The 17190-nt window shown below is 46.2% G+C and overlaps 1 protein-coding gene across 1 annotated transcript in view; it reads right to left on the reverse strand.

The window, feature by feature from the left end:
- Nucleotides 1-16620, reverse strand: part of cacna1g (calcium channel, voltage-dependent, T type, alpha 1G subunit) — a 196913-nt gene extending 180293 nt beyond the window's left edge. Inside the window, exon 1 of the mRNA XM_071907895.2 lies at nt 16268-16620. Within this exon, the coding sequence (XP_071763996.2) occupies nt 16268-16620 (353 nt within the window). The remainder of the gene's footprint in view (nt 1-16267) is intronic.
- Between the last annotated feature and the right edge of the window lie 570 nt (nt 16621-17190).

Raw genomic sequence — 17190 nt, forward strand, 5'->3', positions numbered from 1 at the left:
CGGATGAGCAAACGAGGGAGAGCGGGGAAGGGTGAAGTAATGAGAGTGTGATCGATGAAAAAAAAAAACTCCCGAGAGGCTGGTAAAAAAGTATAGATAAGAACCATACATCTGAGGGAAAGGTGCGCCCTAGATACCGGGAAGGAAAAGAGACATAAAGCAGAAAAAGATTAGTGACGAAAAGGGAAAAAAAAGGAAATACGGAAGGTGGCGCAGCTTGGCCTGAACACCCAACCTGTCTATCTCTGCGGCTTCGCACCATTTAACTAAAACCCAAATCTCCCTCTGTAAATGAGACAGTAAAACTCATCTAAGTGAGTCTCTGCTTGGCTGCTTGCATTGTGTGATAATTTCCTGTCTTTGTAATTTTTTTCTTTCTCGGTCCCCTGTCGGCTCATTTCTGGGGGGGTTGTTTTGAAGTGGGTTCATCAAAAATTCAATTAAAAAGCCGCATGGTGGGAGATAAAGACGTAGAAAGGAGTTTTTGCATGTATGTATATGTGTGTGCATCCACTACAGCTCCGAGTTCAGCGGAAAAAAAGGGTCTTTTTCTACAATGCGCAACATTAAAAAAGTGCCACATGTAGAATTTTAACACTAATAAATCACCACCACATTCATTTTGAGTCATTTGCATAACCGTGAAAAAACAAGACCTTTGCCAAGAAAGTTGGCAGCCTCTACCGGCCTCTACACTGCATTCTACATTGTGTGCCACCAAGTCGGATTTTGCGGGAAATCTGTTGGATCGCTTTACGATACAAAGGGAGACCGCTTTACGGCACAAAACAGTGCAAACGGAGATAAAGCTTTCAGAGCTTTCCTGGCGATGGCAGATGGTGGAAGGAGTGAAAGGCCGATAGAAAGATCACGTCCAACATTTTAAAGTGTATCCTCTTCAGCAAAGACAAAGAGAAAACCTTCGATCGAATAAGTAATGTCTGTGATGTTTGTGACAGGGAAGGGTTATGGGAAATATGGTCTTCATTTTAAGAAACAGCAGCACTAACAATACCACTGGTGTGAGACAGAGGCTACCAATTGTCTCCACCATGGTTTAATTTGTTTAGCACTAACTTAGCACTATAATATATTGATGTTTAACAATGCCACACGTAGCACCTTTAATGACTTATGGCTGTCAACTTCCTCCAAAATGCCTTATCAGATGCTGCTCCACCCGAACACACACACACATCAACAAGATCTAACACACACACACACACACACACACACAGACAGATAAACACAGGGACAGCCCAACAACAAACGACATCCTAGACACATGGTGGCCAAAACAGACTCAGTTGTACTATCAAGAGAGACAAGCAAGGAACCAGCTTTAGTTCAATACACAAGCACACAAGAGGGATGAAGGCAAACAACCAGAGCTCCCCTGCGAGCCAAAGGCACACGGTTTTATTTATGAATTTAATTTGTGTTTTTCTTAAAGAGGCACTTGGCGGGCCGCCTCGACGCAGAGGGGCGCTAGGACCCAGAGGAGGACAGCCAGGGAGCAGCTGTAAATTAGAAGCAGACTTCTCCCTCTCTCTCTCTCTCTCTCTCTGTGTCTCTCCCTCTCTGTGTCTCTCTCTCCGAAGACAAAGAGAAAAGGAGGAAGGAAAGAAAGGGCTAAGAGGGAAAGAGAGAGAGACAGAAGAGTCTGGAACTGGTTTTGTAGCCACATCTTGTAGGAAATCCTGAACAGAGCATGTTAACGAGGGACACCGAAACCACGAGCGCCGAGGCTCCCCTCCCTGCACTGTGTGTGTGTGTGTGTGTGTATTTGTGTGTGTGTAAAGAAACTCACACACAAACACACAGATATGTACCCACATAGCAAGTACTCACAACCACACAATGAAAAAAACACAGGTATACATGCATACACACAAACACACACTAAGCAAATACTGAAAACCAAACAATGCATAAATACAGGTAAACACACACACACAAATTGAGTTACATACATATACATACACACATATATACATACAGTAGACTTTCCTTCCCTGTCAACAAAAACCTCCCTCTTACCGCCACACACACACACACACACACACACACACACCTCCCCAGGGACCAGACAGGGTTTCCCTCTGAGTCTACATCTGCAAACTGTATATAGTTACACAGGAATGATTGCAAAACACACACAACCACACACACACACACACATACCACTCTCAGCAGTGTGATCTCCCCATGTGCTTGTATACCAGGCCAGGCTATGCTGTGCTGCGTTGGCCTATAGTAGTATGCACAGTAATAAAGACCAGATCTAAAGGACTGGTACACTACAGTATGCACACTTGTTAGAGACAACACACATACACACACACACACACACACACACACACACACACACACACACACAGACACAGAAGAGAGACGGGAAATGAGGGAAGAGGGAGGATGATGAAGTAGTGACTAAGAGAAAATATTAATGAAGATAGAAAGCAGCTCTCTCTCTCTCTCTCTGCATGTGGGATGGTCTCTCTGCACCCTAGGGTGGAGCGCGTGCATTTTTCTCTCAGAAACGATATTGTCACATTTATGAATGTTCGGCAGCTGCAGAACGCAATATGCACGATGGAGGAAGAGGGTCTAACTGTTTGCATTTAGATATCAATTGTATCCGTGCGGGATACTGGCATTGTAGATTTTGGCATATTTCAGTTCAGTTGCTGCTGGTGTGTGTGTGTGTGTGTGTGTGTGTGTGTGTGTGTGGGAGCTGGTGAGGTATCTTGGTATCTTTCATTACTTTTTCCTTTGTTTTGTTGCAAGAAGTTTCATTAAAGAACATTCAAATTCTCTCTCTCTTCTTCTCAATTCTCAACTCAGTTACTAAATTGGCGTGACTGTTTATCAGAAACAATATCGCCAAGCAGTGTTCAAAACGTAAAATTAATTAAAACCCACAGGCAACATGTTCTACATTCAAAGTGTATTGAGAGGATTAATTATTTGGTCTGAAAACACATATTATACAAGAGTACATAACCACCGAGATCTATAATAACAGCTCCAAAATGTACAATGTGTAGTTATACAAATCGTTCAAAAGTCAATAAACCCTCTGGACAAATCACCAGCTGGGCTTCCATTTTTGCACATTATGATGCATCAACTCAGAAAACCTGAATGGAAATGGCAAAATTCAATTCAATTACATTTCCTAAATATCGCAAAAACATTTTTACGCATGCTTGAGGCGGAAAAGGTTTTTTTTTGTCTATAAAGGAATTATGAACTAAAATTTAGCGGACACAAAACAACTTGCACAGCATATGTATTTGCTTCAAACACACCAATTTGGTATATTATTTTTTGCAACATTTAAAAATTTTGCTCAAAACTGTCAAAATTGTCAAAAATACTGTCAACCCCCCCAATGAGGATGAATCCATCATCTGGTGATCTACAGCCATTTTTCTGTTTGCCCGCCTAATAGCTTTACACCTGTACCAACTGACCTTATAGCCGCCTTTAAATCTGGTTAGCTCTAGGCTTATGGGTGTTGATCCCCCACACACCCCCCCACCTCCTCCAACTCCCCGTCCTCAGCTGATCCCAGAGCAGGTGTAGGTGTTGCAGCGGAGGCCGAGGCTCAGCACTTCCACAAAATGCTGTGATCTGATTCTGGAGCAGCCACTATCACACAGTCACCCCTGGGACATTAAGCTCTAATGGCTGGGAAACTGTAAATGTCACAGTGATTTGGGCCGAGCGCCGAGGGGAGCGAGCGCGGTAGTGTGTGTGTGTGTGTGTGTGTGTGTGTGTGTGTGCGTCTGTGTCGGTGTCTATTGTCGTGTCAGCGCCACTGCCTGAGCAAAATGGATCCCAGTGAAAGGGCAATGAAGTGAAGCGGAGTAATTACAGTAGGACACAAATAAGCACACACTGACACGTATACGCACACATGCACCGATACACACACACGCACACACACAGCGCACCCAAATACAACAAATATACATACACACGCTAAACCTACATGCATATACACGCTATAGCTTTGTATGCGAGGCCTCTGGGTCGCCCCTGTAGCCATGATGCATACAAGGATAATTGCAATGACCGACCACTTCACACACACACACACACACACACACACACACACTACATGCTCAGTGATACATGGGTGGATTGTGAAAACTGGTGTCTCCTTCTTCCTAGAGGGCATTTCTTAATTACACACACTGCGGGGGGATTGGACGCAGCGGACGTCCATAATGACAGCACACACACACACACACATCCCCTCTGGTGGTCAGCCCCACTGCGCAGACATGATGGTAGAGTTCATTAGGTCCTGCTCAGCCTGTACAGTATCTGTATTAGCCGGAATAAATGAGGCTTACTGTACATGTTACGGCGAGCGGGCCGGTGCGCTCCGGGCGCAGCGAGGCGGCGAGTTACGGGCCGAAATTAGCCCGCTAATTGAGTGAGTTACTATCACGCAATCTGCTGTTGTATGATTACGCCGTGTAATATATTGCATGTACATAACTGGGATGAATTTATTAAGGCCGTGGCTGTGGGTGGAAACGAGCAGCGGACCTATGGGAGCTATAGATAAAATACCGGAAGGCTCTGGACAGGCCACACACACACACGCGTACGCAAAAAACACACACACACTCACACAGAGACACGAACTCGTGCACAGGCGGGCTGAGAGGCCAACGGACATATCATGATTCTTATATAAGCTTTCCACCCCCAGAGGTATTTATATCCCTCGTTTGTTATCTATAATAAGAAATCTCTCTCTTTTTTTTCTCTCCTTCTCCTCCCTCCCTCCTTCGCCAGACTCCCCGGTCGTGCAGCGGGAAAATCCTGATTAGTGTCCTGATGACTTGACAGAGAGAGATCGAGAGAGAGATAGAGCGAGAGAGCGAGAGAGAGAGGCAGAGAGAGAGAGAGGGAGAGCGAGAGGGAGAGAGAGAGGGAGAGAGATAGAGAGAGAGGGAGAGAGAGAGACAAAAAGCTAGTGTGGAGAGTAAAGAGAGGGATGTGAAGATACTGCTGTATGTGTGTGTGTGCATGTGTGTGAATTATTGAAAATGCCTGCCATTCCGCAGCTGGGCTGATTTGACATCTTGGGCGTTTGTCCCTTGAGACTTGTATGTGTGTGTGTGTGTGTGTGTGTGTCTGTGTGTGTACATGTGTGTGTGTGCATGCGCGTGCGGGCACTGAGATAAGGTCGGCGGTCAGTCTGGTGTGTGTCAACGCCACCTGAGTCCCTACTTAGTAACAGGGCCTAAAAAGGGTATTTCTGTCCGACCTGGCATCCCCGCTGCGCCGCTCACCAACTTATCAATCTGTCTGAGGGAAGGAAAAGAATGAAAAGGAGGAGACGGCAATTATCACAGGAACTATGAACAGAGGCGGGAGAGGATGTGTAAAAAAAGGAAAGAAAAGAAAAGAAAGAGAGAGAGAGAGAGGAGAGGAAATGTAAAAGAGATACCCCTTGGTCTAGTAGCTTGTTGTGAAAAAGAGAGAGAGCAGTACTGTTGGAGAAAACCAAGGAGCAAATGTGTCTGATGGAAGTAGGGAAAAAGGGGGAGATTGAAGTGGGTGGTGGGAAGGAGAGAGGAGCAGGAGGAGGAGGAGGAGGAGGAAAAGCGAAGGAGAGGCCGGAGAGGTGAAGGAGACAGGAGAGAGGCTGGTAAGACGTTGGACAGACCCTGCGAAGGTAAGCGAGGTAAAGCTAACTCGATTCAGGTGCCCAATGAGATTTCACTCTGTTAGAGCCAACATATAGCCTAGCCCCCCTCCCCTCCCCTCCTCTACCTCCTCCACCCCCCCCCCCCCACCCCGCCGCCTCCTCCTCCTCTTGCCATTCTGCGAAGCCGAGCCCAAGTCTTCGACAATACCCTAATGAGAAAAAGCTGGTAGGAAAATCCTGGACTCAGTCCTACATAAACTTACAGCCATCTCACGGAACAGCCCAAGGAGAGTGGAGTTGAGGGGAGGGGGTGCTGGGGGGGAGAGAGAGAGAGAAGAGAGAAAAAAACACTGGGTTGGGGGAGGGGGGTGAGGAGAGCAGAGGGGGAAAAACGCACCGAGAAAGCAAGCGAAAACGAGACAAAATTTGAAAGTTGATTTTATATTGTTTGGGCATTTACATTTCAGGCATTGAGCGGACACTCTTATGCAGAGGAAGGGAAAATGAGGGAGCAGACAGGGGTTCAGGGTTCTCATCAATTAACATGTAGTGTTAATTGATGTTCTCATCAATTAACATGTAGTGTTAATTGATGAGAACATAGACACCAAAATCATCCATGTGTCCCTGGTAGATTGTTCTCTCTGGTGCTCCATGCTAGCACAGCACACACTGTGTTGAGTGATAGTAGGAGACTATGATCCAAAGTAAGAAGACTGACTTTTTAGTAATAAAAAGATGTGCGTAGGCTTTATTATACGGTCTGTATATTCATACATTTTAAAAATGAAATATCATTAACTCAATAAAGCTAGCCAGGTATAATTTTGGAACTATTTCAGGTGAGCAACTGCATATTCATCCACTGTGCAGTGATTTTTAGCTGTAAACAGTCTCCCATCACCCAGCACCTTCACTTTCTATGGAAACAGGTAAAGTAGTCCCTACTAGCTCAAAACAATTCTTTAATTTTGTATCATTTTTCATGTAAATTATACCAATCTACACAAAACTGCCAGACTTGACTGCATATTATTAAAGATTACCTACCATTTCCCTTTAGAGCTGCTACTGTAGTCGTTTTCATGTTCTCACTTTTGAGATAATGCTACTGGCCTATACATAGTGTATGATAAAGCGTTAGCATTTAGCCTACTGTCACTCAACATAGTGTATGCTAAAGCGTTAGCATTTAGCCTACTATCACTCAACATAGTGTATGCTACAGTGTTAGCATGGAGCACCTGATCAAACAATCTACACATGGATGATTTCAGCGTCTATGTTCTCATCACTTAACAGGTAAGTTGACCAACAGGTGATTCTACCCAAAACTTGGTGTATTCCTTTAAAGCTGAGATCCTCCTGTTCCCCAACTATCCAACCAACCAACCAACCAACCAACCACCAACCGCCTCGCCTGAATAACTAAACTGCGGCTGAGAACGACAGAACTGTTTTGGGCCTCTCAGAAATCGTACGTCTTAATCACGCCAAGCCGTTGTCTGAAGCAGCCGTAATTAACTGGCAGGTTTTATCTGCACTAATTGTTCTCCCTGTACAAATAATTGATTGAAAATTACTGACAAATTTGCTGTCTAGAGACGAGCAGAAACACAAACACACACACACAAACACGAGGCTGTGCGTCTTGAAGCACACACAATATGAGAGGGGAGAGGGTTGGCGGCAAAAACAAAGATTACGGGAGGAACACACATACACACACACACTATGAAGGGGTTTTTAGAGGGCAGCAGACGAGGACTTGAAGAAAACACATCCGTAAAAGTCTCTCCTCCCTCCCGCCCTCCCTCCCTCTCTACCTCCCGTCATCAAACTTCTCCTCTCTCTTTCCCCTCCTTCCCTCCGTTGGGGAGCCAGCCTGTGGTTTTTACAGGATTCACATTAATTTGTTAACTAGGCCACCGGAGTCACGGGGGTGGAAGAGCACAACACATGTCTGACAAGAGAAATAAAGCAACGCAACAAAATAGCAGCGCGTAAAAAGCTGGCTGCCGCTGCCGCCACTTTACCCCAGAGACAATCAGACAATCACACACACACACACACACACACACACACACACACACAGGAGAAAGTGACACTTCTCAACAAAGAGCAGTAAATCTAAAGCGTTGCCAGCTTTCACTCTTTTCTATTCAATGTTTTCTCTATCTCTCTCACACACACACACACACACAATCCCCAGACGTGCACTCACACACACACACACTGTAGACACAAACACACCCACACTCATCCACGCTCTTACATAAACGCACTCAAACATGCATGTGCGCACACACTCTTACATGCACACACACACACACACACACACACATACACTCAAACACACGCATACACATTTACATGCACTGATACACATACAAACACCTCCACACACACATACATGCACACCACCTCACACTCTGAAACACACATGTGCACACAGGCAAACAGACAACACCACCAAAAAAACACATATTCATAGCACACACACACACTCTTACACATGCACACATAGACACACACACACACAAACACATAAACTAAATAACATACACACACTCAAATCCACACACACACACACACACACACACACACACACACAAACACTCGCACACAGAGTGACAGTGAGAGTGCTTCCTGCTGCTGTCTGGCAGTCTACAGTGGAGTTTGCGGTTTGCCCCTGAATCACTGTGGTCGGAGTCTCACCGGGTGTGTATCAGGTTAGCCGGTCCTCCCCTGCCAACAAACACACACACACACACACACTGCCTGCTGCCAGGCCCGACCCACACAGTGATGGCTTTACCAGAGAACAGTCATAAACCGCAGCTACAGTCAATAGAGCTCCATTGTGAACCCAGAGACGCAGTACTCAGATTCAATCTATTCCCAATGTTTATATTAGGCCGCTAAGGCTTTTCTCTGGATGTGAAAGTCTCAGAGACAGAGACGGGCCATTGGACACACACACGTTCGGATGACTAGACTTGTGAGGACCTTCCATTGACTACATGCATTCCCCAACCCCTAACTGTAATCCTAAAGAGGTAATCCTCAATTTTTTTTGGTGCTCAGCGCTCATCGCTGTGGTGTTTCTGCACTGCACTTCCCAGAGATCACCTGTCAATCAAACAGTGTGTCCAGCACTGTGACGTCTTTCTCCTAGGGTTACTACCCAGTTCTTCTTCTTTTTATTCCAAAAAAAACACAACAACAAAAAAACAAAACACTGTTGCTGCTGCCAGAAATGTAAAACGCATCACCGGGAAAGACCTACCAGACACCAGGTGTTTTGGAACAGCAAATATAAAAGCTTTTATCAACTGGGTATCAGTTGACTCACTATTGCGTTATATTAATTGGAGATAGAGTGTAGCAAAATGGACATTTATTTATATGAAAATGTTGCAGATTATAACTTTAACCCTTACTATAACCTAAACCTAAATCTTTATTGTAACCTTAAACCTAAATACACAGCTTGTATGCGTGAGGACCAGCAAAATGCCCACTCTTTGGAGGATTTTCCTAATTTTTCTATCATTGTGAGGACATTTGGTCTTCATAAGGATAGAACAAACAAACACACACCCACACACACACACACACATACACACATACAGGTAAACTGTGCAGAACGGGTTTCTTTGTGCTCAGTCTGTTTGCAGTTTAACAGCTTAAACAAAGCTCCTCATTAAGAACAGACCTCATACTGAGTCGTCTACTCACACCTTACTGCAATCTGAGCTCTGCCTCTTCCCTCTCTCTCTTTCCCTCTGTGCCTCTCTCACCCTCGCTCTCTTGCCATCTCTCGTTTTGATCGTCAGCGCTGTTATTCATCAATAATTGGCTCTTTCGTTGTGGCGGTGGCCGCATCGCCGAATTTCACACACCAGCACACATGCACATATAGTGTGTCAGGAGTTTGTCATTGCCAGTAAACTGATCTATCACTGTTGTCAATTAATCAGTGTTTGGATTTGGTTCAAACACATTATGCTAAAAGAAACTTCATCGTTATTCAAACAACCTTGGTGCCTGTGTGTGTGTATAACAGATGTTATTTGGCATTTAGAACACACAAACACACACACATTAGGGCTGCACGCTATGGACAAAAAAATCATTGTGATTATTTTGGTAAATATTGCAACTGATACTTCAAATATGACAAACACTCCAGCCAAAATCTCCTATTTCCTTATGCCAAGACCAAAAGCGAAGGCTCAGTGATTAACTGTGATAAATCACTACCTGCCAGCATCAACTTCTGAATGTAACAAAGATTTCCTTGCACAATAACTAACCTCACACCCACGCAAGCACGCCTGCATGCAGACCGACTTCAATCAATGCCGCTTGTTTTTTTGACCGTAACTGTGTTCTCGTTGGGCTTTTCTGGTTGACAGTGCCACAACTTTTCATTCTACCACTTAGTTTGCATCTTAAAAGGGAATATTATGCAAAATAAGACCAAAGTGAGATAGAGATGGGTCTCATTTTCTGTCAGTTCAGTAGTTAAACTTAACAGCTTACTTCCACCCTCAGATGCTCTCACACTGTTATGTATCATCAATCTGTGATGTTCAATGCATTCCAGGAGTGTTGTTTACCTATTTGTTGTACCCACTTTCCCTCAACCTGCCTCATCCACCTCTACTTCAGTTATTGATTTCCTACATTTCCCAGAATGCCTTTCGACAACCCCCAGAGAATGTGCCTGAACGTGCCTGAGCCTTTCGACTATGGGTTTTACGTGTAGGTGGAGAGAGCGATAGCAACAGCGGAGCAAGAGGTTTTCCAGTCAAGAAAAGAGTTGCACCACTTACTCAAAGCACAATGTATCTTGTGGCTGCAGGGACTGAACACCAAAATGTTTCAAAATGTGCCTAAAATTCACTTGACATTTACTGTTAATGTTTTAGATAGCTGAAAGTGTTTCTGCCATTGTAGCTGTGCTGGAAATATCTCAACATGACGTCATTGTCTATTTTTCTTTTAGCGGGAGATCATCGGGGGAAATGAAGCGGGGGAGCACGACTGTGAAATGGGTTCAAAAGAGGGAGAAACAGTAGTGTTGGCTCATACAGTATGCACTTCATAAGAATAAAATATAGTGTGTCAGAATCAAAATAACTGAAACTACTCAGGCTTTAGGCTAGTCCATTTTCCAGACATTCAGCTATAACATTTTCCAACTGAATGGCTGGTCAGGTAGTAAGTTCTCTTCATAATGATTTTCTTCTGATTGGTCCACAACTAGTCAAGGAAGACTTCTGATTGGTCAACAACTAGTCAGGTGAGGCTTTTGATTGGTAAACAACTAGTCATGGGAGGCTTTTGATTGGTCAACAGCTAGTCATGGGAGGCTTCTGATTGGTCAATAACTAGTCAAGGGAGGCTTCTGATTGGTCAACAAGCTGTACTGTACTGTACTGTACATGCAGCGTGCATGAACACTAGTGCGTGTTCTCCAGTGAACACGCATCTGTTTGATGAGTTTACCAAAGTGTTTAAAAAATTTTTTTAAATCCTAACCTACACTTTGGATTGCATATGTTAAAATCGCAATTTCAGTTTTAATATTGATTTGATTATTCATGCAGCCCTAACACACACACACACACAAAAAACACAGACACACACACACATACATCCCTGGCGGCAAACACATGACATGCAAAATACATGCCAGTCACATCATATGCTCAGCTAGACGGATGAATCACAGACTACAAAGTCCACACACACATACATTGAAGAGGCCTTGCGTGCCTAAGTAAATGAATACTTCATCAAACGTAATCTTTCAGAACCCTGTGCTGCGTTCATATGTCAACCTCCTAGCGAGTTAAAGAGAACATGTAAATTCGGTGCACACAGACGATATGTGAAATGTCACACACACACACACACGTGATCGCTCACACACACCTATGGTAGGAGTTCAGACAGAATTAGCAGCAAGGATCAAACTCGCAAACTGCAAGAAGTTGGAAACGTCTGAAGGTCTCTGGAGGGGGGGATGGGGGGAAGGGAGGGAAGGAGGAGAGGGAGAAAATATGAAAGTGAAGTTGTTGGCGGGTACAGACCTACTTTTTCACCTCTTAAAAAATGCTCTCTGAAATCCCACTCGGCTCTCCAACTGAGCCTTGCCTTTTTATTTTTTTATTTTTCCCTTTTTTTTTCTCTTTTTTTTTTCTCCCCTTCTTCTGGTTTTGGAGGCCGTCGGAGATGGCACACACACCCCTCCTCGCTCTCCAGCCAACGCGAGGCTTTTAACTCCGGAGCAGAAAGAGCGAGGGATTGGGGGGGAAAGAGGAGAAGAAGAGGGAGGGAAAGAAGGCGAGGGGGGAGAGGGCAGAACACACATTTTCTGCTGATTAAGTAAGTGTTCGCCTCAGCTTCCATTATTTGACAGACACGTCGGGGCAAAGAGCAACAAATCTGAAATCCTCCTCTACCGAAACGCAGAACAAGAGAGCATGAGAGGGGGAATAAACCCGATCGGTAGCAGATTCATTAACATCTATACGCTCCGCTCAGTGTGGATCAACATGAGCGGCTGCAGGTCTTCCACTGAGCAGGCCATTTCAATATGGTGACAAACACCTAAGCCGGCCAGGTGTCATCCCTCACTGTTATGGGCCATGTAATCCTCTGCTTAAATCGGTGTGAGCAAAGGAGAGAGAGAGAGGGAGAGAGAGAGAGATAGAGAGAGAGAGGGAGAGACAGAGAAAGAGAGAGAGAGAGAGAGCTGGACACATTCCCAAACTCCTCTCCTCCTCGGTCTTGGCACGATATCCAGCTCCCCGCCAGAGAGGAGACACCTACGGGAGTCCTGTGGAAGTGTGTATGTGTGTGTGTGTGTGTGTGTGTGTGTGTGTGCATATACCGGGCTGCTTACACAACCTCGCTCTCTCTCCCAGGCACATGCACACACACAAAAGCTCTCCCTCTTTCTCTCTCTCTCTCGCTCTCTCCCTCTCTATCATACACAGACTCTTGCCCAAACACAGTAATCATTAGCAAAACCAGCACAGGGAATTTCACGCAGGCAATGTGCCGGGCAAAACATCACTCAGAGCGTACACCCCAGGGGTCCTCAATTAGACCCTAAATACCTCAGCGAGTATCCAGGGGTCCTAATTACCTCAGACGGTTGAAAATGGCCGCGGGCCGCTCGGGGCCGAGGGGGCTTACCGAGGACCTGCCTGTTTAGAATAGACTCTGGCCCTGGGATCAGTTGGGTTTTCCTGTGCGGCTCGTCTACAGCGTCAGACAGAGGAAGCGGTCTCTGACTGCGCATCGGGACGGAGGGAGAGCGGGCTGGTGGTGATGTGCTGGAGATGTATTTATAGTCGGAGCAAGAGTCTACTGCAGGATTAATTCTCCTACCAGAGAGACGTGGTGTGGAGAGGCAGCGGCAGAGGAGGGCATGGATCAACAGAGGAAGAGTTAAAAATATAGCAAGAGACACTCGTTTGCTCTCTGAATCCAAAGCTTTAATACGCACACACACACACTGATACACTAGAGCACACATGCACACACAGTCTATAGGGGGCAGAGAGAGATCGATCTCAGTAACGTTGCAACGCATTACAGAATCAGTGACCTTTTCCTAAATCGCCACAGATAGACATTAAAGGGCAAAATGGGAAGACGGAGAACGTCTAAATAAAATCCTCCCTACCCTGGGACTGCACACACACACACACACACACACACACACACACACACACACACACCCAACGACACACACAAGCACCAGGACACTACCCTGCAATCTCGGCCATGGTCTCACATCCACATTGCGCTCCCAAGCTCTTTCCTATCAACAACACCCAAACAGATTAAACACACATCCAAACACACATTAAACCACACTTTCCATTTGATAAGATTTAGTCCCAAGAATCCCCATTTGAAAAGATGTTGGTTGTCAGATATGTCTTGGTACAAAATTATATAACTGTATATGAGGATTTAACAGTGGTGAGAGTACAATCTATGATCAAAACAATCATGCAAACTTTTGGGGAGTTAGCCCTGGAGGCCCCCTTTGTCACCCAACTTGTCTAATTCATGCTAATGTAGGTGAAAGACTGAGCCGGCACATCGTCCGTCTTAGGCGAATACTGCCTTGTCATTGGTTAGTTAGACAGACTGAAGATAAGATTAGTCATTCGCCTCATTATCACTTCATTAACCGGTTCCAATCAACCATTTCAACTGGACTCTCTTCTGACAAGAAGTTGAGAGACTTTAGAACTAAGACTTCAACATCAATATCCTTGCAGACCATAGGACAAGACATCTATCTTCTTATATGAGTGTAGCCTGATATTCAGACTGAATGGACATTTCATTACCACTCCATTATTCTGCCTGAAGCTCGACAAACTCTGAAAAGTGGGCAGGACGCAACTCAGGAGTCTGGAAGCAGGCTAATATCAGTGGGGTCCTGGAGGGGGTTCCAGGGGTCCTTGAGGGGAATCCAGCTCCTCCATCCCCCCGAAATAAGGCACAGTCAAATTTCACTATGAATTAATTCTGGAGAAAGTATCCCAAGTAGAGAATGTATAAGAATGACTGTAATAATAAGTTCCACTCTCACAACTCCCACCTCACCCCATGTACAGTGTAGACATTTATACAATTCAATAGTAAAAAAAAACATGGGGGGTCCTTGGGACAAAATCTTATCAAATGGGAGTCTGGGGTCTTAATGTGTGTCTATGTGGGGGGTCCGCGACATGAAAGCGTTTGACAACCCCTGACGTAGATAATAGCATCTAGAATAGCCTGTCCTCCCTAAGGAGCCACAGGGGACTGCTTGCCCCCGCTGCTAAAAACGTCTATTTAGAAGACCTTTAAAGAATTGGCATTTACAGACATGGAAATCAGCTGTGATAGCACAGGGAGGGAGAGACGGACTAAGGAGTGAAAGAGAGATGGAGGGGAGATAAAATGAGGGGGAAGAGATGGATAATCAAGGTGAAGGAAAGCGTGAGCGGTATCATGGACAGCGTTCCCGGGGATAAGGGCAGGGAGCGGCGGAGACACCCGGCTGACTTAGCATCTCAATTAAAATGGTGACAAATGGGGAGAGACTCGGCAAGAGACACTAGAAAGGAGGGAGGGAGGGAGGGAGACGGGGAGGAGTTAACGGAGAGACAGGGAGGCGTAGGAGAGAGGCAGACGAGGGAGGAAGGAACATAGAGGTAGCGTAATCCAAACGACATTAACACACATGCACACACACGCGTACTGAGATAAACAAGTGTACACACACACACGCACGCACACACACACACACACACACGGCACCAAGTCCTCGAGCAGAAAAACAAAGGCTGTGTGGAGCATCCAGAGCAGAGCGGTGCAGAGTAGACACACACGCCAAAACGGCATTCCTTCCCTTCATAGGGCCGCTCACATCCATCTACCAAACTACACCAAAACCTCGCGACACACACATGCATACACGGGAACACACACGCCGTGCACACACTGAGAGGCACGGAGTATGTTGCACACACACCAAGGGAGGAACGACAATGAGAGAGAGAGAGAGGGAGAGAGAGAGAGTCTATAATGCCTCCTTTCGCTTTCTTTCTCTCCTCTCCAGAAAATGCAGGTCTGTACACTTATGAATCAATAATAGACTTCAGTGGCAGCAATGATTCAATAAGGAACTTGGACTCGGAGAGACTCCACCCCTCCGCGCCTATATTCACTCGGCGAGAGCCCAGAGGAAGGGGCGGCCGCTCGATAAACAGCCACTCCAGGTATGCATCAATAACCTAATTGTAACACACGGCCCTTACAGCGGGGCCTCCGCTGATGCCCGGCCATGTAAGGTCAATTGATCGTCACCGCTCGCAGTTATTATGAATAATCGATCAAAACGGAACAGCGGCTCCGCGGAATCAGAGCGTACCAAGGGAAAGCTGGAGCTGGAGAGGTTGGACTTGATGGAGGGTTTATGGCAGTGGAAGCTCGGAGATTAGGGCTGGACTCCTCATACACACACACACGCACGCACGCACACACACACACACACACACACACACACACAAAGGCCCAGTCATATTCAGACTAATAGTGACATGTGGGCCTCAGCTCCACTGGGGTCACAGCCCGGCCCAGCACACAAGCATTTGGTGTTGGCACACACACACACACACACACACACACACACACACACACACACAGATGGCTCTCAGATCCAATCTATTTGCATTGTTCATATTAGGTCACAGCCTGTTCACTGGACGTCTAGGTCAAGTCTTGGCTTGTGGTATTTCACACACACACACAGACACACACACACACACACACACACACACACACACACACACCACAATATGTCCAAGCAATCCATGTGCTGAGTCAAAGCCTAACATTCATTCATTAGCCTGGGGGTCAGTCAGTAACCCTTCAAGTCAACAGGTAAAGCCGCACAGCAAAGCAGGTGGATCTTACCTGCTACAGGTGTATGCGCGCGGTGGAGGCGCGTGCATGTGCGCATCGAGCTCCTGTCATGACTCCTATCTCTAAGTAAAAGGATATGGGTTGCAGACCATTTTCAGACACCAGCTCCGAGGCCGGGTGGTTTGCTTCAGGTAGAAGAAGACCACGGGGGCCAGAGTCGGGTAGGGCAGGCTCTCCCCGCCGCTCGCCGACGCGTCCTCCCCGGCGGTAGAAGCTCCGTCAGGTGCCGGTGCCGGTGCCGGTGCCGGTGTCGGTGTCGGGGCCGCCGGGGCCGCCGGGGCCGCCGGCTCCACCTCGCCGCGCTCCCCGCCTCCTCCCCCGGCTCCGGACAGGTCGTTGAGGCGGATGAAAGTCCTGGGGAGAGAGGAGCGACCCTCCGCGTCCCTGGCGCCGGGGCCCCCGGAGAGATTTCCCCCATCCTCGGCCATCATTCACCTCCTGCAGCGAAAGGCAATGACTTGATAAATATTACAAACACTGTAGCGCCTATAAGCATAGTCTGTGGCAGTCAGTCAGAGCAGATTGCAGCTTTTATTGCGTGCGCAAACCGATTTAATTAGGATTTATTGGTACATTCAGGGAGATCTGTAAAATCACACTTTGGATGATGAAAAATCAGCACAACTTTGCCGTCAGATCAGTGAAAAATACTCTGCTGCTCACCAACACATATGCTTACAATTAAATCTAAATATTGGAACGAACGGGCTACAGTGGGGAAAGAAGGGGGGGGGGGGGGGGCTTTATTATTTCAGGAAAATATCATGCGGCTCATCGAAAAATTATTCCCAAAAACTGGTTTGGGGAAATTAATAGCCTATGACGGTTTTTACACAATAGGGGCCGAACTGCTTAAAACTCTGTAAAGACTACATTTTCTGTCACAATTGGCAGCCAGAATGGGGCTCCAAATGAGCGCCCATGCCTCCAAAATTTCTAAAGAGAGGGACTCGCATTCCGTTTTCCTCACACAATGCCAAAATCCCTCTCTCATCAGCAAC

Source organism: Centroberyx gerrardi, chromosome 20 (genome assembly GCF_048128805.1).
Source record: "Centroberyx gerrardi isolate f3 chromosome 20, fCenGer3.hap1.cur.20231027, whole genome shotgun sequence".
NCBI lineage: Eukaryota > Metazoa > Chordata > Actinopteri > Beryciformes > Berycidae > Centroberyx > Centroberyx gerrardi.